Raw genomic sequence first — 23,601 nt, 5'->3', positions numbered from 1 at the left:
ATCCCTGAGATCAATAATATTGGATCTGTAGCCTCCACCCAGCACAGTGCAGACAGTTCAAGCCACAACTTAATTCCGAGCATAGAAGCTCCAATTAACGTATTCAAAAACCAGATATTTCTCAGTAAAGCCAACGAAACAAATTACGAATTCCATATCCCATTCCCAACATTCCACAGGCATACGATTACTCGACCACATTTCTCAGAACACGACCTTACGCAAATACTGAAAGCTCATCTAAACCCATCCGTAATCAACGGAATAATAACCTCAGAAGAAATAATGAACCAAATTCAGCAGATATATCCCCAACATTTTAGTAACTTCAAGATTAGATTCACACAGTCTCAAGTAAAAGATTTAACAAATGAAACCGAACAAGATGAGAAGATATTGGTTACACACAACAGAGCCCACCGCAACGCACTAGAAAACAAAATGCAATTGTCCGAAAGATTCTATTTCCCAAAAATGAAGCAACGAATAACAGAATTAGTTAAACAGTGTCAGGTTTGTAAAGAAGAAAAATACGATAGGCATCCCACTAACCCAAAACTCAAAGAAACACCAATCCCCGAATACCCAGGACATACAATCCACATCGACATATACACGACAGAAAAAAACTTAGTACTAACGGCAGTAGACAAATTTTCGAAATTAGCTCAGGGACGAATAATCAAATCTAGGGCAATAGAAGACATTAAAAACCCACTTCATGAAATCCTTTTTTATTTTGGTGTACCTAAAGCCGTTGTAATAGATAACGAAAAATCCCTTAATTCAGCCTCAATCACTTTTATGATGCAGGACCAATTAAATATAGAAGTTTATAAAACACCACCCTACAAAAGCGCAGTAAACGGTCAGGTAGAGAGATTTCATTCAACACTATCAGATATTATGAGATGCAACAAAAGAAAACAGGAACACAGAACATTCGAAGAATTACTTAACAAATCAATATACGACTACAACTACACCATACACTCGACAACTAACAAGAGACCATTAGACATATTCTTCGGCAGAAACGTGACTACAGACCCAGACCAATACGAAAAAGCTAGGCAGGAGAACATTGACAGACTCAAACAGAAACAATCGACCGACATGCAGAATCATAACAAAAAACGTAACGACATACGAACTTATATACCAGGTCAAGAAATATTCGTCAAAGTCAATACCAGATTAGGTACCAAACTGTCACCCAGATACAAAAAGGAAATAGTTAAAGAAAATAGAAACACAACCGTACTAACAACAACTGACAAAATAATACATAAAAGCAACATAAAAAATACATAAAAATTACAGATTCCTATTAGTGATGACAATAAAGGCAACAGAAGGACACTTGGATATCTTGAACTACACAGACGCACAAACAATTACAATTCTAAAAGGAATAGGGAAACTACAGACATCGACAACACGAATCGTACAAGTCATAGAGCTAGAACAGATCAAAAACGCATTAGATAATCTCCTTTTTTACATCGAAAAAGACTTAAGAACCAATACTTTATACCACACTTTACGGCACGAAATAACGCAAGCTATTGTCACTTTCAACACAATATCACTTTTTCATAAACGTAAGACTAGAGCGATCAACATTATAGGCACAGCTTGGAAGTTTGTAGCCGGCAGCCCGGACAATGACGACTTAGTAATGCTTACCGACAACATAAACAAACTTATAGAAAACGACAATAAACAGCTTATCATAAACAGGCAATTAGAAGAGCGAATTAATAAACTCACGAAAATCTCAAATGATTTAACCAATAGCATAAGAAAGGAATCTCTCATAAGTGATGAGATAGCTATTAGCCTACAAAATCAAATTAGGCTCATAAAAGAAGAAATAATTAATATTAAGTACGCCATACAATGGGCGAAATTGAATTTAATAAACACATTCCTACTTGGCGAAAAAGAAATAGAGATAGTAAATGATAATTTTAAAAAAAAGTAACATGCCACCTTTAAATATTGAAGAAATGCTAGAATTCGCAGATGTATCCATTTTGCATAATGGAACCACTCTGTTTTATGTTGTAAAAATTCCAAATTTAGAAGAAATAGAATGCAAAAATACTTTAATAAAGCCAGTAGTGAAAAACAACAATATAATAAATTTAGAATTTAACGAACTGTTTCATTGTAATAAAACAATCTATGGCATAAACAACAATTGTAAAAGATACAATAATATTAAAATTTGTAACAAATCAAAAATTGTAAACTTGAATACTAATAATTGTATACCTAAGCTAGTTAGTGGAGAGCAAGCGCTCTGTGGCTTTAGCAATGCAGATCATATCCCGGAGATCGAGGAAATCGACGATGGACTTATACTAGTGAACGACTTCAACGGCACTATTAGATGGCAAGAAGAGAAGAAACGTGTGAGGGGCACCTACATGATTAACTTCTGGAACGAAACCTTATTCATCAACAACCAAGAGTTCAGCAACCTAGAGGTCACCTTTATGACCCCAGGAAATCCCACAATACAAATAACCCCAATAGAAAACGAAAGAATTAAGATTCTTTCTCTGGAAGCACTTGAAGAATTGCACATCAATAACATAAAAAACATGCAAAAACTTCAGACGCACTCTATAGCAAATAGAGTCGCTTTCATAACTCTGTTCACAGTTGCCATCCTTCTTACCTGTGTATTACACGTAATGAAGAAAAATAAGAAAAATATAATACTGCAACTGAACAAAGAACAAGAGAGACCCAGAAAAGAACCAGCACATATCCAAATACAAAATACAGATGCCAATAACCTCAGGTTCAACAACATACCTTTCTTCTGATGATCGCTTGAGGACAAGCTTAAATTAAAGGGGGAAGAGTTAACAACAAATAAATTCACACAGTCCCAATAAGAAGCATTGCAACACCTCATAAGAAGTGCAGCAAAATGCTGACTTGGTGTCTGTGCCATTTCCTCCACGCGCCGACTGGCAACCGCCGAAAATTCCAAGAAGAATTGCCCAACGGGCCAACAACATCAGCAGCGACGCCGCTGCCAACGCCGCTGCCGCTAAGCCACAGGTTACTAGGGCTAGAATTGATTTAAGTTTATTTAGTTGCAAATTACCATCAAATAAAGGAAGTCTTGCTTCCCTAAAAATAATAATTTTTTTCATCGTTTAATAAACTTTGGAATTAACTCGCATACTCATTGAAACGCATACGCATAACTATGTGTACGTATAGCTACAAATACTCACATATATGCATACTCATATATACCAAAGATACGTATAGTCATAGATTTCTACACAGAAATACTCATACTCATAGAAAAGCACAATACTCACCCATATGCATACTATTAGATACGAATACTCATATGTACTCATACGCACAGTTTGGTATACTCATAGATACGTACATTGTTATTTACACACACTCGTAAATATGCATCTCACAGGTACTCCTACTCATAAATACGCTTTCTTCTAAGTTTATATGCTGTATTCTCTGGAATAAACTTCAAATAAATGCTATATCTAAAGTACAGGCATTAGAAAAATATATAAAAATAAAGACTATGCACAGTCATAGACACTATTATATTTTTTGACTACAATTATAAAATGTACTTGAGTCCATTGTATACCTCAGAAATTTAACTTTGGACCTTACCTATATTCTATTGTCTTCTATTTGATAACATATTCTAAATATAATAAAAAAAATTTGAGCTACCATTTATTAACATATGTATATATTAAAAACAACATTTATTTATGATTATATTTTTTTTATTTATATGATAATAATTTCATATAATATAATATAAAATCAGTTGAATATAATAGTAATTCAATTAGTTCTGATTGAAGAACATTTTGACGACTTCATTATATTGAATATTCGTCTTTAATCTTGGTCCGACCAAATTTCAGTTACAGTTCCAAATGCAATCTTCATAATTTGCATTGATTTCAAATTGTAAAATCAATCTCGAAATGGAGCACATATGAGCACATAAGTGTTGCAGCTGCTTGAAATTACACTACTTATGTAAATGTGTGTATGAAATCCTTGAGAGGCTCATTTTCAATTTACGCAAAGACAAATCAAATTAGCCGAGGGAAAACGGAAAATGAGTTCAGTTCGCATGTGTGAGGAGCCTGCGAGCAGCCCCAGGTGCTTAAATTGCCACGGGTACAAGCTATGCGAGCCGAAATTCAACTGCAACAGCAAAAGGAACCACAAGCGCAGGTTAACCGAGCAAAGTTCATGAACGTGCTGCATGTGTGTGCGTGTATGTATGTGTGTGTGTGAGTTGCAACTGCATCTCAATTTCAACTGCAGCTGTGCAGTAGCCCCAACGCTGGCCACTGTTTGGTTGGGGTTTCGGTCGCGGTCGAGGTTTCTATGCGGCTGCCGCTTCCAGTCTCAATTTCCCGTCATGTCTTTTGGCCACATTCACTGCGTCTGGAAAACTTTTGACCTTCTCACGCGTCACTTGAAATTTTCGTAATTGTAAGCGCCATTTCATTTTTTTTCGGCAAAAAGAAAAGTTCATTACGAAATATGATTAGGCGCAACGGAACCTGATAGATAATTAAAGATATACGTTTAGAAAGTTGATCGATGGCTACAGATATGTCGGTAGTTCTTGAACATGGGCTCGCTACTCTTATATATCTTTCCATATATAATTAATTCCACTATATAATTATTATGATATTTTAATTTCGAATTCAAAAGGCATTTACTGCCATCTATTTTCACAGGGGCTTGATTCCTTAACTCCGTGAGGACGCTCAGCAATATATGAAAGTTGGACTTTGTTTTTATAAAAAATATGAGCTATCGATTTCTTATTTAAATCTGAGGAACTAATTCTGATTACAGCAAATATAAAAATATCTTTAGCCTAGAACTCGTGTAAATAAACTTGACTTTTATATGATTACCTTAGGTGAGAATTTCTTAACCATGCCCCTATTCATAATCATCGATATATATGCATATGAAAATATATTGTGTGAGGATAAATATTATTTTTATGCAACAAAAAATTGCAAGCATTTGTTTGTTCTTAATTCAGGCATATTTATCAAGCCCCAATTGAAGATGCCGTATAAAAGATACAGCTCTACAGATACGCACACATTCGTAAAGTGTAAACTGACAAAATGATCCCAAAATATCAACTGCTCTTCAGGATTATCCTCTGTCTGATTCTAGCAGGCGCAGTTGCAGGCAATATTCCCGAGTCTGTAAAGGGTCTGACTGGAGAGCTGGGTGCAGCCCGCATCAATGGTGGCCAATTGATGAACGAATCGGTGCCGTTTCAGGTCTCCATGCAGATGCTGCGCCGTGGACGCTGGCGGCACTTCTGCAGCGGCTCCATCGTCAGCGAGCAGCATGTCCTGACGGCGGCGCATTGCGTGGACAAGCTGCAGGTGGGCAACTCGAGCGTGCTGGGCGGCACAGTCAACTGGCAGCTGGATGGACGCCATCGGCACAGAATTGTGGCCAAGCACGTGGATCCGCAGTATACTATGAGTCCGCGCATCAACAATGACATTGCTGGGGCTCCATAACACCCACCAACTATCAGACCATCTCGAATGAGGAATGCGTCCGTTGGCTTTCGCGTCACACCCAACGAGATTTGAGCACTCTCAGCGCCCGGCTAGGGCGCCTGCGCGTTAGACTGAAGATTTGCTCTGCTTAATTCGACTACTGGCATTTCCGACCAATAGGGTGACTCGGGTGGTCCACTGATCTTGACGGCCAGCGGCCGTCCACGGCAGCTGGTGGGCATTGTGTCCTATGGCAGCGTCACCTGCACACAGGGCAAGCCCGATGTCTATACGTGTGTCTCCAGCTTTTTGCCCTACATCAACAAGATCCTTAGCCAGGATCTGGCCCAGGCTACGAATAAGCGATAAATTCTTTTGTGGTTCACATTTTATTTGCCTTCATTTCTACTGTTCATTATTTCGTTTCCTTTCATACCCTAAAGTCATTGAATGTGATGAAAAGGGGTATAATGTTTTTGTGCACACGTGCATATGTAACAGGCATAAGAAAGCAGCTCCGACTGTAAAAAGTATATGTATATGTACGTTCTTGATGAAAACAACGAACTGGGTTAATCTACGTGATCTCGGATTTTGCAAAATATAAATATAATATAATATATATTCTATATATAATATATATTCTTCTATACAAAACGCAGAGGAATCTTATCTTCTTTATCGATATCTCATAGCAATCATATACTAAATGGTAATATTTAACTTTTTGGATACATCCAAACATTTTTCTATAAGCTGGAGAAATGTCATTATTTAAGGATTGTGTCGGCAGTTTGGCGCTGGGTCTAGGGCATCTCCTAGCCGGGCTCCCGCGACTGGAGCATATTTGCTTGTTTTCATTTTTTTTTTTTTGCGGCTAATTAAAAATCTTGTTCAATATTCGCCACAGCCGTTGGCAGCCTGGCCTGGCAGCGTCTTCAACCCGGCACTGGGCCTAGGCCTAGGTCTGGCCTGTAGCCTGGGTCGGGGCTGGTCTGGCCTGGTCTGGCTCGACTCCAGCTTTTGGCCCGCTCTGCGCGCACCATGATAAATGCAAAAAGCAATTTATCGCACATTTAACTCAATTCAGTTTCTTTATGGGCAGCCACAGACGGGGCAGCGGGACCTTGGGCAGCAGCTTTTGTAGCTTGGGGCACGCCTGCCAGCCAGTCGGCCAGACAAAGTTTCGCTGACACGCACGCTGCATGGACCTGCTGCATGCCAAATGCCGCATGCGGCCTGCTGCCCCATGAAACTCGTTGTCCGAACCGTGGCGACTAGGTCTCCGCTCAAGCTCTTGTAATTCGATATTAGATTTTATGTGCGACAAATACGAAGTGCAAACATTTTTATGTTCCCTCAATTTCTATGCTGCATTCGTATTTGTAGTAGAACCAACTCGCGCAAGAGATGCCAAAGATGCGCACCTAGAGCTCTTCTTTTCTTTTACATAATTAAGTTCAAATAATGTGGAGCTCACGCTTTTCGATTTGTGCATGCCAAATACCTAAAACCTATCCGGAGATCAAGTGGAAAAACAAACTAAATGATCTGCAATACTGCAACAAGTTGTATATATTTTTTTAATTATTTAAAATTATTTTGTCTATTTTTGATTGTTTTAATAAAGAAGACTTAACGGAAGAAATGGCATAATCAAAATTTTTGAATTGGGGTTAACAATTATTTTATCTTGAATAACTATTTGAATTATGTTTTTCAAATTTATAATATAAATATAAAGTTGAATCATCCATTTAATTTTCCATATTTTTAACTGTTGTTTAACCTATAGGAATCTCGTATCATACTCTTATTTTTTTAGTCTTTTCGATCACTGGCCAGACCATATTAAATCAATATGGTCACACTGTTTAATAAGTTGTCTGAGAAATCTAACCGTTGTTGACGCATGTTGTTTCGGCAGTTAAAGTTAATATCCAGAAGCAACATTGACTCAAAAATTTTTCAGTGTTGACTTATAAGAATATGAATATGAATATAAGCTATTGTGAGTGTGGAACTTGTGCATGGCATAGGGGTAAAGGTGGGGGTAAAAAGAGCAAGAAAGAGTGAGAGAAAGAGCGGGATCGTGCATTTGTTAGACGTTCGTCGCTGACCGCATAAATTCATTTAGATCAATCAATTCAATTTGTTTGTCAATAAAACCTAAATGAGTATTTCATTTAAACAAATTAAAATTCGACCCATTTGAATGTCGCGCAACAGAAATTCCAACTGAACCCGAACAACAATTAAAATCGACGTTGAAATAAGTCTGGGATTGGCTCTGAACAGACTGCAGACCGAAGACAAAAGACTGAGACATACTTATTACCCTGCAGCCAGCTAACTCTGAGATATATTTATATATATATATATATATATATATATATATATATAGCTATATGCATATATATGTAGATACATCCAGCAGAGGAGCTGTCTTGCAGCCTTTGTTGACTTTTCATTGTCAATTAAAATCAAATAAATTTATTTGCTGCTTGACATTCGCGTTTATTTCGCTTACTCTCTGAATTGTGATTGCGATTTCGATTCTGATTCGGATTCAGATACAGATTCAGCTATAGATTGGGGCAGGCAAGTGCATTGGGTAAGAATTATTATTTTGACCTTTTTCTTGTATTTATCGCAATTTTTTTTGGCTGCTGTGCGTAACCTTTGATTGTCCCCATACTACTTTGCCTTGCCCTGCATGGCCACAGATTCCATGGCCTTCTTGACGGTTTCGGGATCGCCCAGGAATTTCATGGGCGCCAGCGGCAGCATGCACTTGTCCAGCTCGTAGACAAAGGGTATGCCCGTGGGCAGATTGAGCTCCATAATGGCCTCATTGGAAATCTGATCCAGATGCTTCACTATGCCCCTCAGGCTGTTCCCGTGTGCGGCGATGATCAGCTTTCTGCCCTGCCTTATCTGCGGCACAATTACATCGTTCCAGTAGGGCAAAGTGCGCTCGATGGTCAGCTTGAGGGATTCGGACTTGGGAAACTCGTCCGGTTTGGGTCCATCACAATATCTGGGATCCTTGACTATGCACTCGTAGTACTTGTGATCCTGCTCCATTGGGGGCGGCGGCGTATCGAAGCTGCGTCGCCAGATCTTAACCTTCTCCTCGCCATACTTCTTGGCCGTCTCCGACTTGTTCAGTCCCGTCAGCCCGCCATAGTGGCGTTCATTGAGACGCCACGTCTTCTGTATGCATATATCCTTTTGTCCCGTCACCTCCAGTATGGACTGCAATGTGTCCTGGGCTCGTGTCAGTAGCGATGTGTGCGCCACGTCGAACTTCAGCTTGGCATCCTTGATGGCGTTGCCCGCAGCACTCGCCTCCTTGCGCCCCTTCTCCGACAGCTGGGCATCGTACCAGCCGCAGAAGAGATTTTGCTGGTTCCACTCGGACTCCCCATGCCGCACCATAACTACTGTGAATTTCTCACAATTATGAGAGTATTTTCGCTGCAGCTCCCGAGATATCCATATGGGTGGCTCCAAAAAGGCGCCCCTGTTCTGTCTGCTGCCAAAGCAGAGGTTCAGCAGGTGACCACCGTAGCCGAGTCTTAAAAGCCCAGACATTGCCTACAATTTAAAATTTTTAGAGTCTGAGAAAATAAAAGTCTGACAAACGGTTGAATGTATTCTTGCCTACTGTACCGCCTATAATTAATACAGACTTTTTTAATCTGACTGGACGCAACTATAATTAATACAGACTTTTTTAATCTGACTGGACTCAACTAACTCAGGAACTACAGGATCTGAAGATGGTAAATTGAGTATATGACTTCTTCAGTACAAAATTATAACAAATTTAGCAGGTTTCTAATAAGTCTATCGAAGTAAGTCTGTCGAACCCTAGCAAATCAAATGTATGTTCCAAGAATAAGAAGTGTTAGCAGATTTTTAAAGCTATTCTTATTCTTTTAAGAATAGTATTTATCTTTCTTCCGAGTCACCTTGAATTATGGTATTCTGAGTCCGGCTGAAACCTGCTAACTTAGGAACTACGCATGCTACAGGTGGGCAATTTAGTATTTGGTAATGAATTATTGTTCCTAATACACACTTTGCAAGGATACCAACCCAAAGAAAATGAGATTTAAATATTAATAAAGAACAATTTCTGCTGGCTCTTAAGTCTGGCTGCACCTAATTCAACTCTGGGACAGGACATGTTAGAGTTATCAAACATGGTATGTGAGCTCCCCTAAACAATATAGAGCTCTGACGATCATTTTTCCTCCGCTGGAACACGTGAAGTGTATCAAGCCCAAGAGGGGGGACCATACGTTCTCTGAAATAGCCTCAGCTACTGTTGCATAATGCCTTCACCCCTAATCATTTCAAGCATAAAACGAGCGACAGCTCAATGCAAACTGTCAAACTGAAGCGTGGACACCGAAAGCAAACGAAAAAAACCAATTGCCTAAGAGACATTTGAAAAAGTATATGGAGCTAGGTGGATAGGATACGGCTGGAGCGATCCACAGCAGAAGTAGAAGCAGAAGCAGCCATAAAGAGCTTTTACGACCGCCACTAGGCGGCAGCTCGAATGATAAATTGTCTACTGTGGCCAGTTCTGGTCTGGTGGTGCCTGCTGGTCGACAAGTTTTCACTACCAGAGATCGATGCACCACCATCACCAGACTGACCAGGCCCGACTGGAGTCGGAGGCGCGCAGAGATTAGACAATTTGTAGGAAAGCTGCGGAGCCGTTTCAGGCTTTGCCTGGAAGCGCCACTCTGGTGGTGGCAGAGTCAAGGCACGGGCTATCGGTCCATGCGGAATGCCATGTGGCATACCTGGGCCGAGAGCTCTTTACAGTTGCCTCGTGTTAATTGAAAATTGTACGGTAATGTTGCTTATCGCTTGGCTATCAGACGATGTCGTCGTCGTTCCAAGTATGGGGTCTGTCTCTGCTCTATGGGTTGGGGTCTGGGTCTTGCGTGTAGCATGGATCCGTGCGGCATGCTTGGTGCCACACCTCGAGGCCTCACGCATTGGCAGAGGTGTTTGATAAACATCCCAAGCCATGTCTTAGGATTTTTTTAGGTTTATTTTTTATGTGGCGTTCGCGGTGAAAATTTCTCAAACGCTTTTTGACAACTTTCATGTGAACGCACTTAACAAAATTTATCGCCTCGCGCATTATTTGTGGCTTTAATTGCTTAAAGACGTTAGGAAGCTGTACTCAAGCTTCTTGACATGCTTCTTTCGGGCCAGACGCGGGCACTGACACCTGCGGCCCAGCTGGGGCTTAGCCTTTTAAGCAGGGCTTTAAACGCGTTGCCAGTTGACACGATTCGCGGATTAATTGCTTTTACAAAATGATTGATCACATTCAGTTATATTGACTATAATTATGTCTCTTATTGGAACAAGTTCTTTAGGTTTTCGAGTTTATCGGGTTATTCCCAGAAAGACGCATAAACATATTTTCGAAATTCTTACTTCAATTTCAGTTCCAACATAGTTCTTCATTCATTTCAGTCAATTCAGTTGCATATTCCCAACAAATAACCCGAATAAAATGCTTGTTTTAAAAAAAAAAGAAATATAATTGAAAGACTAACAGGCCGGTGATTAAATACCCTTGAAGAACAGTAAAGCTCGTAATTGCTAAGCTTTCCATGCAAAATCTGAATTTTTGTGTAATTCTTTCTATGAAACTATAAGTTAAAGTAGTTCGATATTGATATGACAAGCTAATAAATACCTAGTTTGAGAAATATATCTTGATAAATAAAACTGATCTTCATATTGGAACTTAATTTTCAATCGTCGGCTATGTAATATGTTGGATCAGACGGAAAATGCAAGAAAATTACGAAACCCAACTAGTTAGTTGGCAAAAAAGCAAATGAGCTATATAGGCTCGGGATTTTTATACGGAATCTGTAATGTATGTATATTTCATTACAGAGTTATAATACCCTCCAGAAGCGTATAAAAACTGCATTTCATAAGCATTTCTGCAGATCCGTTGTCAGTTTGTTACCCGATTTTAGGTTTGTGTTGGACCAGTCGGGTTGCGGGCACGGTGTTAACAAGATAAGCATCCTGTGGTCGTCGCCGTGGCGGCAGAACCGCCGGAACGCCATCAGTATTATGACATTTTGGTTGATTGCCCGCCTCATTGTCGGCCTTGTTCGATGGCCAAGTTCTAGGGAATTGTGCGTGTGGCCGGCCAGCCACCAGAAGAGGGCCTCACAAAATATTCAGACTGCAACTTTTATTGCCTGTTTCTGTTTCTTCAATCTGATTTATATGCCCGGTTCTCAAAAGCAAAGCCGCTCATTTTATGACCCGACTTGGCGGCCGTCAAGCTGGACCCTCGAAAAACAGTAGCCAGCCTGGAGCTGGGAATTTCATTGCGGCCTGCACGTGTGCTCTGCTCTGAATTGGTATTTCCCTTTGAGGATTCAAGATAATATTTTAAAGCGAAAATTTTATAACTACTTAATGTCTTATTTGTTGACAATATTTAAATGATTTCAACTGATTGACAAACGTAGCTGAATGATGAGAGCATTTTTTAGATCGAAGCTGCTTCTCTCCTTCATCGCCGTTTCGGTCACAGGGGCCCCCTGCCCCTCTTTCGTCGGGACATCCCTCTATACTATTAAAACACAAACTCAATTAGAGTAAAATTAATTTCGATTTCTAATACAATTAGTTAACCTAATATGCAAATTAGTCAAGCTAAAGTTATGGATAATAAATAAGACCTGGCATTTTCTACATGCCTGTTAGTCAGCGCATTTTCAAATTTTCCACTTGTTGTTGTGGCAATTAATTTTCGCACTCGTTACGACAATTTCGCGGGACAACAACAACAACAACAAAACAACAACAAGTTTTAGTTAATACCGAGCATGGAAGATTTGGAATAAATGTTGGCAGAGTGGAAAAAAATTAATTGCATGTTTTGCATAATCAGTAAATTGGTCGTTTATTTTAGTACTTAATTTGCTAGCAGCACGAGGTGCGCCAACCCAGGCAGCCCCCGTCCAAGGAGCCTGCCATATGCACACACTATAAATTATGACTGCAGTCGAGTGCTCAACCCCCCCCCCCCCCCCCCCCCCACCCCTCCCCTCTGCAACAGATCCCTCAGCCTCTTACTCTAAGAGCCCCTTCGATGGGTCCAAATAAAAAACATTTTTATTTACAAATCAGATAAGAGATCTGAGATCACAGCAAGCAGCTTGAACCATTTGTAGATATGCAGCCAGGAGACTCCGCCGGGTTACTGGATACCCTGGATACTCTCGCTCCTCGTAATATTTATCGGTCGCGTGTGCTTGTTACCTAATTGATGACAACAGGTAGGCGCTTCTGTCAACCCGGTGAGAGAATATGATTGCAGCGAGCTCATCTGCAAGATATCTCTTATGATTGTCAGGCACGCACAGCCAAACAGCGGGCGGCAGCAGTTGTCCCACTGCGACCAAGTCAGGAACTTCAGATTGAAGTGAAATGTGAGAATTCAATATTTGTGAAATATATATTCCTGGAGCCTTTTACTTGTGTGCCCTGGTCCAAAGCATAGACATGATATACATATTTTTAAAGTAAATATAAAATATATTTGTCTGTCTTTTCTCATTATCATATAGCTTTTAAAGGAATAATATTTTACAGCTTGACATTTTATATGCCAAACATATTTTTCCAAGATATCTCAAGCACATTTTAAAATTACGGTTTATACATCTTTAATATCATATCATATCGATAATATCATATGATTTCCAATAGAACAATTGGTAGTACATGATTATTTGTAGTAAATATATACATATTTTAAATACTTGAAAATTTCGAGCAATATGTGAATCTTTCAGTAGCATCATATCACATCATATTATCTCCAATCTCCCATAACTCCTAGGGAACACTCGATCGCAACAGTTTTGCATATGAAAATCTTTTGTTTTTCCAGCATCTCAAGCATAGTTGGATAATACGAGCTATATGTTACCATTCTCCTTTTAATCTCATATCATACTTTATTTTATTATATCAAATTCTATCATATCAAATAATTAAATCCTAAAAGCTTCAGTCTAATATATTTCATAATTGCCATAGAGTTATGGGAATTCTGAAAACTCAGCTTTCATGTTACTTTCAAAATATTTGTGGGTATTTGTTTGTATTCTTATTTTTTAAAGATCAGGACCTAGAGCCGACCAAAACCCAATACATTGCATGCAATCAAATTGAAATATAGAACACTTGAAGTTTCCAGGCTTAACAAATCCTTTTTAGCCCTGGGCCGTGGCCTAGCATGAATCTTAAATATGCTTTGTTCTTTAACAATTGTTGAACAATTGCATTTGCTTTGTAACGGCTGCTTAGAAAATTCAATTGCAGCACTGATTGCATACCCTTTCAGTGAGTTGCTTGGCAAATGCATTAATCATGACAAGGAATTGAATTCGCTTTCGCTTTGTTGTGGGCAGCTTCTTGTGTGTTTCATTTTGGGTGGCATTTCGCGCGCAGACAGACAGCCAGCGCTTAGCAGAGCTGGTCTTTGGGGGAGGTGGAGACGGTTTCTTCAATTCCTGGGAATGGCACCTACAGACTGGCTGCAGCAACACCTACAACCAAATTGAAACGACAAGACACAGACACAAGTGGCACAAGCAGCACAGAGGAACATACAGCGCGGATGGTAGAGTGGAGGGGGTGTCAGTCGGAGGCAGGTTGAGTGGCTGCAGCTTGATCTGGTTGCAGTTTTAATCAATGAATAATTTAAATATTCTGATTAAACAAGCTGCTGCTGCTGCTGGCTGCGAACATTTCTTTTAATTCATTGTAGACAGCGGAGCATGGGTGGCGCTCTGTGGGGATTGAGGGTAGGGCGGGTGCTCGGCACAGGCAATTGGAGCACCGCAGCCAGTTGAGCAATCAACACCTTTCCGGCTGCATTTCAGACTGTATCTGTTGCTGGGGCGCACATGTTCGATGCAAATCAACTTGCGAACCTGGGCGGGCCCACAGACCTGGGCTATCTCCGAAACCCTGCATGTGTCAGTTCCGGCCTGATTGGAGGCCGGCTAATGAATCATTTTGCTGTGCCTCGCCAGAGTGTGTGGCAGCGACGAAAATTAATTATGCACACCTCCACGTTTTCTGGCTGGTCTTAGCTTCTCCTGGAATCGCATGTTGAGGTCTTGATCTTTGGACTACTGTGTTAATTGTTGGCTCTGTTTTTTTTTTTGGCGCTGACTACCTGAACCGATTTGATCCTCAAATGGCTTTATTATTATTATTTTTTTTTGGCCAGGATGTGCCGTTGGCGCCATACTTCAGTTGCGTCCGCCTTTGGTATTTGTTAATTGGACCACCCACAACACACAACCGCACAACGTGACAGGATTTGAATCTTGGTGAATTTTATATTAAGCTGCCGGTTTTAATTTGCATGTGAGCTCACCGACTCGCCCTGACAGGTTAATCCGCATGTTAACTCATTAGGCTTTGTTCTCGCCCTGGCACAAAATTCTGATTAAATGCGGTAGTCAATTCCATTGAACTGGCTGGGAAAACTGTTTAGGTTTGAAAACGGTTTATTCCAAAGTTTTTATTTTGAATCAAACGAAATTCTGGATTGCAACCGAAGCCGTCATCGCAGCTGGTTTTAACAAGAACAAACAAACTATGTCACATTTTATGAGCTGCCAGTTATCAGACCCTAAGCTTGGCTAGCTTCACAAGCTTATCTTGCTTTATGGAACGACCTTGTTAACTATTCTATGCGGTCAGACCGCCCACAGCTATCGCCCCGATAAAATTCTAATGAGCCCAAATACAATGTATAAAAAACCCCAATGCTTAGTCGAAGCCAAACAGTAGAGGGTTCTAATCCCAAAGCACAAGAACAACATGGAAGCTCGATGGAATTTGGTCTTGCTACTGCTCGGTCTGCTGCAGCTCGCAGCTGGCAACCCCGCGGGGCAACGTAATAGATTGTAAGTGCAAGAAATATAATAACAAATGAGCAGCCTTACCTAGTCAATACACACAGTGGATGCCTATTTTGAGATGGCGGACAGCAGCTCGCAGGAGCGAGTGGTGGGCGGCTACGATGTGCCCGACGATGAGTATGTGCCCTACCAGGTGTCCATGCAGTTTCTAACGCGCAGCGGCAAAATGCGGCACTTTTGCGGTGGCTCCTTAATAGCGCCCAACCGGGTGCTCACCGCGGCGCACTGCGTCAATGGGCAGAATGCGAGCCGGATCAGCGTGGTTGCGGGCATACGTGATCTTAATGACAACACCGGCTTTCGCGCCCTGGTTGCAGTCGTACGAGATGAATGAGCACTACGAAGAGCTGGTGACCAGCGATATAGCCATACTGAAGATTGATCCACCCTTTGAGTTGGATGGCAAGCGCGTGGGCACCATCGATGTAAGCAGCAATGAGCTGGTTGGAGCTGATCAGGAAGTGCTGCTTACCGGTTGGGGCTCTGTGTTTCACTTTGGCACCGGACCCTTTGCCAAATACCCGACCATACTCCAGAAACTCTCCTACAAGACGCTCGACAATGCTAAGTGTAAGCAGACGATGACTCAGCTGACGGATACGGAGATTTGTGCGCTGGAACGTTTTGGCAAGGGTGCATGCAATGTGAGTAGCCAAGGGCTGGACAATTTTAAATCTGACTGAATCACTCCTCGACTTATTCTTCCTGTGCAGGGCGATTCGGGCGGTCCTTTGGTATGGCCAACGGCGAGTCGCTGAAGCAGGTGGGCGTCGTCTCATATGGCACTGCCTTCTGCGCCTCAAACAGTCCCGATGTGTACACTCGCGTCTCCATGTTTGATGCTTGGATTAAAGAGCGCATGGCCTAGGCGGGTGCATGCCCATACCATACATGACACATACCCTTACTACTAAAAGAAAGCTAACAAAATAAATTCTAATTCATTAAATTAAGACAGTTGCTCAATTCAAGCAGTATAAAAAGAACGCAAGCAGTGCACAATATAGTGCGATTTTTGCTGCATACTTTTAAGCTGACGCAAAATTGCCGGTAAGCAGTGCGGATTATGCTTAAATATTGGCAGAAGAAAATTATTTAAGATACAAATTCACATTTATTTCGTTTTTGTTAAATATCTACGAAATCTCTATATATATGAAATGGATCGCGACGTTTGCTTATTGATAATATCAAAGGTCTATTTCCACTTCTTTCCTGAACTAAATAGCCTTCAATGGCGGGATCAGAGTTCTCTATGTCGCTGTTTTCTCTTCGCTATTCGTTTCATACTCGTCTTCTTGATCTTCAAACTTTCATCGCTCTCTTTAGCCTGTTCGGCTGCATCTGATTTTATTTCTGCGGAGTCGTGCCTCAGAGAATCTTTCATTTGCGGCCGCATCCTCTTCAGGCGCCTCCACAGCATTATCTTCGACTTCTTCGCTATTTATATTCTCCTCTTCATTTCGCTGCAATTTTCCGATTCAGTTTAGAAGAATCTGTTGAAATTTCTTGCGGCGCAGGCTGAGCAGATTCCAGGGTATGGAATTTCCTTACTTCGTGAATCAGGTTGTCATAGGTTTCCTTGTGGGCTTGTGAAGCCTATGGGGATCATGCGGATCATGAGAATCATGCGAGTCATGCGGATCATGGTGGGTGATGCTCTCCTTTAATGATTGTGATCGTGCGGCTCATGCTCATGTGAGTGATGCTCTCCTTTATGATGATCATGCGGCTTATGGTCGTGGTGATGATGATGATGATGGTCTCCCTTATGAGATTGATGTCCGTTGTATGGCGGTAAAGGGTAAGGGTAAATGATTGGCGGCGGTTGGTGATGTGGAGGTGGTGGTATGGGCCATGTGGGCGATGGTGGTCCTGGAGGTCCTGGCGGTCCCGCTGGTCCTTGTGAGCCTGGCGCTCCCGGTGATCCCGGAGATCCCGAAGAGCCTGGTAGTCCCGGAGGTCCCTGAGAGCCTGGCGAACCTGGAGATCCTGGTGAGCCTGGTGTTCCCTGGGATCCTTGGGAGCCTGGCGGTCCCTGAGAACCTTGTGGACCTGGAGCTCCAGGAAGGCCTTGAGGTCCTTGCGTACCTTGTGGTCCCTGAGCTCCTTGCGCACCGGTGTGGCCCTTGTCGCCCTTCTCTCCTTTGTCGCCCCTTTCACCCTTCTCGCCCTCATCACCCTTGTCACCTTTCGACCCTGGATATCCTGGTTTTCCTGGATCGCCTATACAATTGCATTGCAAGATTAGAGGCTTAAGATTGTCATTGTCAGGAATACATACCTGAGTGTCCTGGAGGACCTGGTGGTCCAGGTGGCCCGGGCGGACAATTACACTTTGTCGAGGGATGAGGATGATGCGGTGGCGGTGGCGGGTAGAAGTGTGGCAGTGGCAGCGGTGGTGGTGGTGGGGGGTGATAGTGAACGGGCCGTTTGATAATCACATTCGGCGGAGATGGCGCAGGAGCGGGTGTAGGTACCGGCAACTGAACTGAAAGATGTCTGCCAGCATTTTTGTTGTTCTGATTTCTGGTGGACAAGCTGATGCCGCCAGAGATGGCCAGTGCTGTGAAATGGTTGAGATTGCAGGATGGAAATATTATATCAAAGATAAAGGCCACTTACTTAGGCAGAAAAGCGTAGCGATCTGTGCCATGGCTAAAACTTATTTGCTGGGATCGACAAGTAATTGCTTTCTTTTATAGCAAAGAAATGGATCGGTTGTAGATATGCATAACATATACACACAAATGAGATCACTTTCTGAAATCCAGATTTGAAGGAACCGTTAAGCATAATATACGTCAAGATATCTTATTTTAATCGTCATCTTTTACTATCTTACTGTTCTTTTAATAGCAACCTCCACATATGGTCGCCTCATCGTCCCACAATTAATATGTATAAATATGCTCTGGGCTCAACTCGATTGGAATCTAAACCAAATGTTTTGATAATAACATGGGGATTTTTGGCATTAGTTCATCAAAATATATTTATGTAATTATATATTTTCTTATGATGTTAAGCCCACACCTCTTGAACGTCATTAGTTTGCCAAAGAATGAGAATGTGTAGTAACTTTTGCTGATTTGAATATATATTTATGAACTTTGCATAATAAGTTACACGAGCTTTTAGTTCTTTGTTATCTATTTTGTTAACTTCACAAACTGATCATAAAGATTGAATTTAATGAACTGAAGATTCGTCCAACAACAATGCAAAGTCGCGTGCCTAATAACCTAGATAAAGGTCAGATCTCAATGAAAACAGAGAATGGGCTAGCTTTTAAAAGCCTCAATGAAATTATAATTTTAAAATGAGTAATTCTAACAAATATGAATATAAATTATGTATAAAATTAGTCATTATCAATGAATCTCTAGTAAATAATAGATCTTATGTTTGTTTACTTGTCGTATATTAAGTAATGATGCAAGCTTTTCCCATACGATTCTTAGTTATACAAATCTTAAGAGAGTTAACTAGTCTGTGTTTAGTATATATTGCCTTTTCAACGGCTCCCAAATAATTATAATAACCATAACAAGAGAAGTTCGGATGGTAGTCGGGAATTCTAAAGGGAATCCCATGGGGAATTCTATCGGAAAATGCAACAGTTATTCAAAAGTTTTTATATTCTGTGTTATTTAAAAACGTACATACTAAATACTGCCGTTTCTAGCTGTTATAATCCCCGAGATGTGTTCAAAAAATCGAGTCTGGAAATCGATACTGATCGATTTCGTGAATGAGCTTTGGGTAAATTGAATTAAACTTGAGTTAGACGCTTAAAAAATTGAGAACCTCGAAATCTTAAGTTTTTAGTGCTAACAGTGCCTGATATCGATTCGTTGAAGGTCGATCAGGAATTAATACTTTATAGGGTCGGAACTTCTTCCTTCTGTTTCGAGTATACATAGATTATATATATATAGAGTAATAATAAAATAATATAAGCAACAATATAAGCAAATAAAATCGAACAAATTATTCTTAGCAGGTTTCAAGTTAATTTTGTTTATTTAGTCAAGCAGTGCAAAAATTCTAACAGAAAGCAGTTAAAATTTGTATCCTGCATATCAGAGAGCTCTGCAGGCTAATCTTATCGTATCTTTTTTATCATCCAATGATGCGTGCTTGGATTCTTTTCCAATTCGTATGCCTTTTACAATAGAGTAATTGTTTTCGTCCTCAAGCGAATCGAAGCCCTCGTCTAGGGACAGAGTCACCAAGCGCGCATCTCCATTCAGGCGAAGTAAACTTATGCCTGGTGGACCCGTGGGTCCTGGTGGGCCTATATCGCCTGTATCTCCCTTGTCTCCCTTTTCGCCAGGCTCGCCTGGGGTACCGGCATCACCCTTGGGTCCAACTGGACCAGGACTGCCGGGAGTGCCCGGATTTCCGGGTCTGCCCGGTCTACCTGGACGACTGGGCGGCCCTGGTGGACCCGGCGGGCAATTACAATCAATTCCAGGTGGGGGATAGAGATAAACCGGCGGAATGTATTTTGGTTCTCCTTTGTAGCTTCCACTCGATGAGCTCTGATCCGGCACATGAATAGCAATTGTTCTGCCGGCCGCCTCTTGGTAAGTGTCGGCAGAACTGATGCCGCCCAAGTGGACCAGACCTAGGAGGAGGAATTTGTATTATTCAAAAGTGTTTATTTGAGCATTCTTACCTAGGCAAAAAAGCGTTATGCACAGTTTCATGTCTAAATCGCAAATGCTATGACTATCAATTAACTGATTCCTTTTATACGAAACATCTCCATTTTCAAACCCAACAAAATTTATTTATGCTTATTTTATTGCGAAATTTCAATCTCAAATCTTTCGAACTGAATGCTGGCGAGATTCCCAGTTTCATGAAACCGTTAAAAGCTTACAGTTGTTTCTATTCCCTAGTATTTATTTTCTATTCCCTTGTGAAGAGTATGATACATTGGGCAAGCTATTTGTGTAGAAGGCTGGAAGGAGATATATATGCATCAAGTATAAATAAACTCTTGATCAGATCAGATCAAATAAAGGATGAAGCAGTCGAAGGATAAGTTATTTTTATAATGTGACAAAATATTGTTTGTTTTTAAATATCTTTACGAAACTCATCCACATGTCTGCAAAGTCGTAAGCCAATATTTCCAAAAGGGTATTTAATCTTCCACATAGCAAAGATAATATTTACTTCTCGTTATACTATGCTTTAAAATGTTAAGACGCATATGTGCATATATTAGCACATAATTGAATTCCCGAACAGCATGACGCAATCCGTGGAGTACAATACACTCGAAAATAGAGTAAAATAAATTATATAATATAATAAAATTAAAATCTATTTGTTCCTGATTGGCAAAAATAATACTGTCCCGAAATATGTTAAAACCCCAGTTGCAGACCAAAGATAATCAGTGTCAAGGAATTGTGGCCAACTTGAATGGCATCTTATTACTTATGCATAATGTCGCTTATGAGCTGGGATGGGTTAGACTCTTTAGTTATTCTCTAAATTCGCGAGCTGATTTTGTGAGCCGCAGACTGATATAGTGACAACTCAGTTTTATAGACCAGCATTCGGGAGCCAAGTTGAGAACTGGCCTACTTATGCTATCGAATGCTAATGCGAGAAGCATAAAAAGATATCTAAAATCCAAAGACAATGTGAGACGTATTAGGTCAAAATTAATGGAAAGATAAATATAAAACTATTTCGAGAATTTATTGCTCTGCTTGACTAAACTGAGAGAAAAGAGAATGTTAGAATATACGAAAATCAAGTTATGAACAAAACAATACTATATAGAAGAGAAGCGCACAAAATTATAGGAAATTGACACAGGTTCCAACCAAAATCTCTGTTTAAAAGTAAAAAGACTGTTTTAAGTGAACCAAACCAACGGCAATATTTATCTGGTATGCAGCTCTGTGAAGAAATGTAAAATGTTGACAACGAACTCTGAAAAGTACGAGAGGAAACTTAAGACGAGAACTGCTCATTGAGCCATTAGATCTTGGAGTCTTGCCAATTAATTATTTGCCCCCTCTGACAATTCCTCATGCAATTCGCCTTAGCTAGCCCACAGACAGCTGTGAAATTTGTTTTCTGGGTTAGGGTGACGTTTGAAGCATATGCCAATTACCGCCATGAAAGCTCGTTAAATTTTTAATTTCAAGATCAAAATAAATGGCATAACCGCTGCGTTATCTATGCAAATGCAACCCAATGGAGGTGGGTTTCAATCCTATAAATAGCCTGCCGTATAGACCGTAACTTCAGCAGAAACCAGACCAAGCATGTCTATAGTCGAACTAGTTTTGATGACAGCTCTGATGCTAGGTGGCGCCACGGCGCGTTCCAATTGTAAGTTGAGGTTATGAAAAATGGACGAAACAATTCAATACTTTACAACACTTGCCAGCAGCACGCCGGACCATCGGCTTTACGCCCACACGAGTCGTGGGCGGCTCGGATGTGCCGCATGGCGACTACGTGCCCTACCAGGTCTCGCTACAGTACAGAGTTCGCGACGGACATGTGCACTTCTGTGGCGGCTCGATTATAGCCCCGAACCGCATACTTACGGCCGCCCACTGTTGCAAGGGACTGAATGCGATGCGCATGTCCGTTGTTGCCGGCATACGCAATCTGGACGATCGAGGCGGATCACGCTCTCGTGTGCTCTCCTATGACATACATCCCGACTACAGGGAGCTAGTGACCAGCGACATTGCAGTGCTCAGCATTGAACCTCCTTTAGTCTATAACAATGTCAGCGTGGCGGCCATTGAGTTTGCCTCGAAAGAGTTTGTGGGCGGCGGCGAGCCAGTTACCCTGACAGGTTGGGGCTTGCGTTTGCCGGTCGCCTTTCCATTCCTAGAGAGCGTCACTATCCAAATACGCTGCAGCGCATGAGCTACAGTACGCTTACGAATCAAGAGTGTCGAGATATGGGCATGGCAGATGTTTCAGACACCGAGATTTGTGCCAGAGGAGTCTTCAGGGGCGCCTGTTCGGTAAGCAACTGCAGGAAAGGGGTTTAAAGGTATATTAAGATGAAAGTCCCACACACAGGGTGACTCCGGTGGTCCACTGGTCCGCAACGATAACGGCTTAAAGCAGGTTGGAGTGGTGTCCTATGGATTGGTCGTGTGCGGACTCTTCATATCGCCCGATGTCTACACAAGAGTATCCACCTTCAGCAACTGGCTTCAGGATCGCATAAAGTAGACCAGGCCACGTCCAATCTGTTTTGAAATTTCTTAATTATTTAATTAAATGTGGATAACAATTTTAATAAACAATTATATAATTGAAAATTTTTGATGAATTTGAACCAGCGACCTCTCGCTTTTTGGTCCGACGCTTTTTCATAGAAATTTTGACAGCCAGTTATTCCGACTTATAGGTTGTTGTTTCAGACCCAAATGGAAGATTCTGTAAAAATTTTTTAAATAAGAATAAACTTTAACTGCAACCTTCTCATTTAATCGTTCTGGCTGTTCCGACGGCTATCCTCAAGACATTTTAAATATATACAATTACACGTTGAACTAATTTACAAGCTAAAGATCACAAAACCCCAAAGGCCAAGGGAATCAGAAATAATCATGCGGTTAAAAAAAGGAAACATTAAAAAAAAAAAAAAAATACTATTCAGCTCCTTCGTCGGCTGGTGGTACTTCCTCTGCAGCTGGTTCTACAGCTGGTGCTGGTGGTGGCGCCTCTTCATCTGGCGGTGGTGCGGCGGTTTCCTCAGTGTGGTGCTGCCTCAGCTGCAGCTGGTTCCGCTGCAGGTTCTTCGGCCCTGGGCACTTCCGGTTCCGGTTCAGGTTCAGGTTCTAGGGCAGCTGGGGCAGCGGGCACTTCCTCGGCAGCAGGTGCAGGTGGAGCCTCTTCAGCGGGAGCTTCCTCTGCAGCGGGCTTCAATTTAGCTTCGGAGGGAGCTGCTGTAGGAGCTGCTGTAGGAGCTGCCGTAGGAGCAGCTGTGCCAGCGGCTGTGCCAG

At 41.4% G+C, this 23,601-nt stretch overlaps 1 protein-coding gene and 2 pseudogenes across 1 annotated transcript; 2 read left to right on the top strand and 1 right to left on the bottom strand.

Annotated features, from left to right (window-relative positions):
* Positions 1-5,183: 5,183 nt before the first annotated feature.
* LOC115763926 lies at positions 5,184-5,945 on the top strand (annotated as a pseudogene).
* A 2,133-nt stretch (positions 5,946-8,078) lies between these two features.
* Positions 8,079-9,243, bottom strand: LOC115763925 (annotated as a pseudogene).
* A 1,237-nt stretch (positions 9,244-10,480) lies between these two features.
* Positions 10,481-23,529, top strand: LOC115763924. The gene is given in 13 exon segments (XM_030706717.1): positions 10,481-10,524; positions 15,540-15,577; positions 15,634-15,905; positions 15,907-16,236; positions 16,306-16,324; positions 16,327-16,457; positions 17,435-17,679; positions 17,867-17,967; positions 19,932-20,072; positions 22,020-22,481; positions 22,484-22,611; positions 22,670-22,821; positions 23,256-23,529. Coding segments are annotated over 13 exon segments (2,337 nt in total).
* The last annotated feature ends 72 nt before the right edge of the window (positions 23,530-23,601 follow it).

Source organism: Drosophila novamexicana, unplaced genomic scaffold (assembly GCF_003285875.2).
Source record: "Drosophila novamexicana strain 15010-1031.04,08,12 unplaced genomic scaffold, DnovRS2.1 tig00000789-arrow-arrow-pilon, whole genome shotgun sequence".
Classification (NCBI taxonomy): Eukaryota; Metazoa; Arthropoda; class Insecta; order Diptera; family Drosophilidae; genus Drosophila; species Drosophila novamexicana.
Note: the sequence above shows the minus strand (reverse complement) of the source record. Positions and strands in the feature narration are given on the sequence as shown.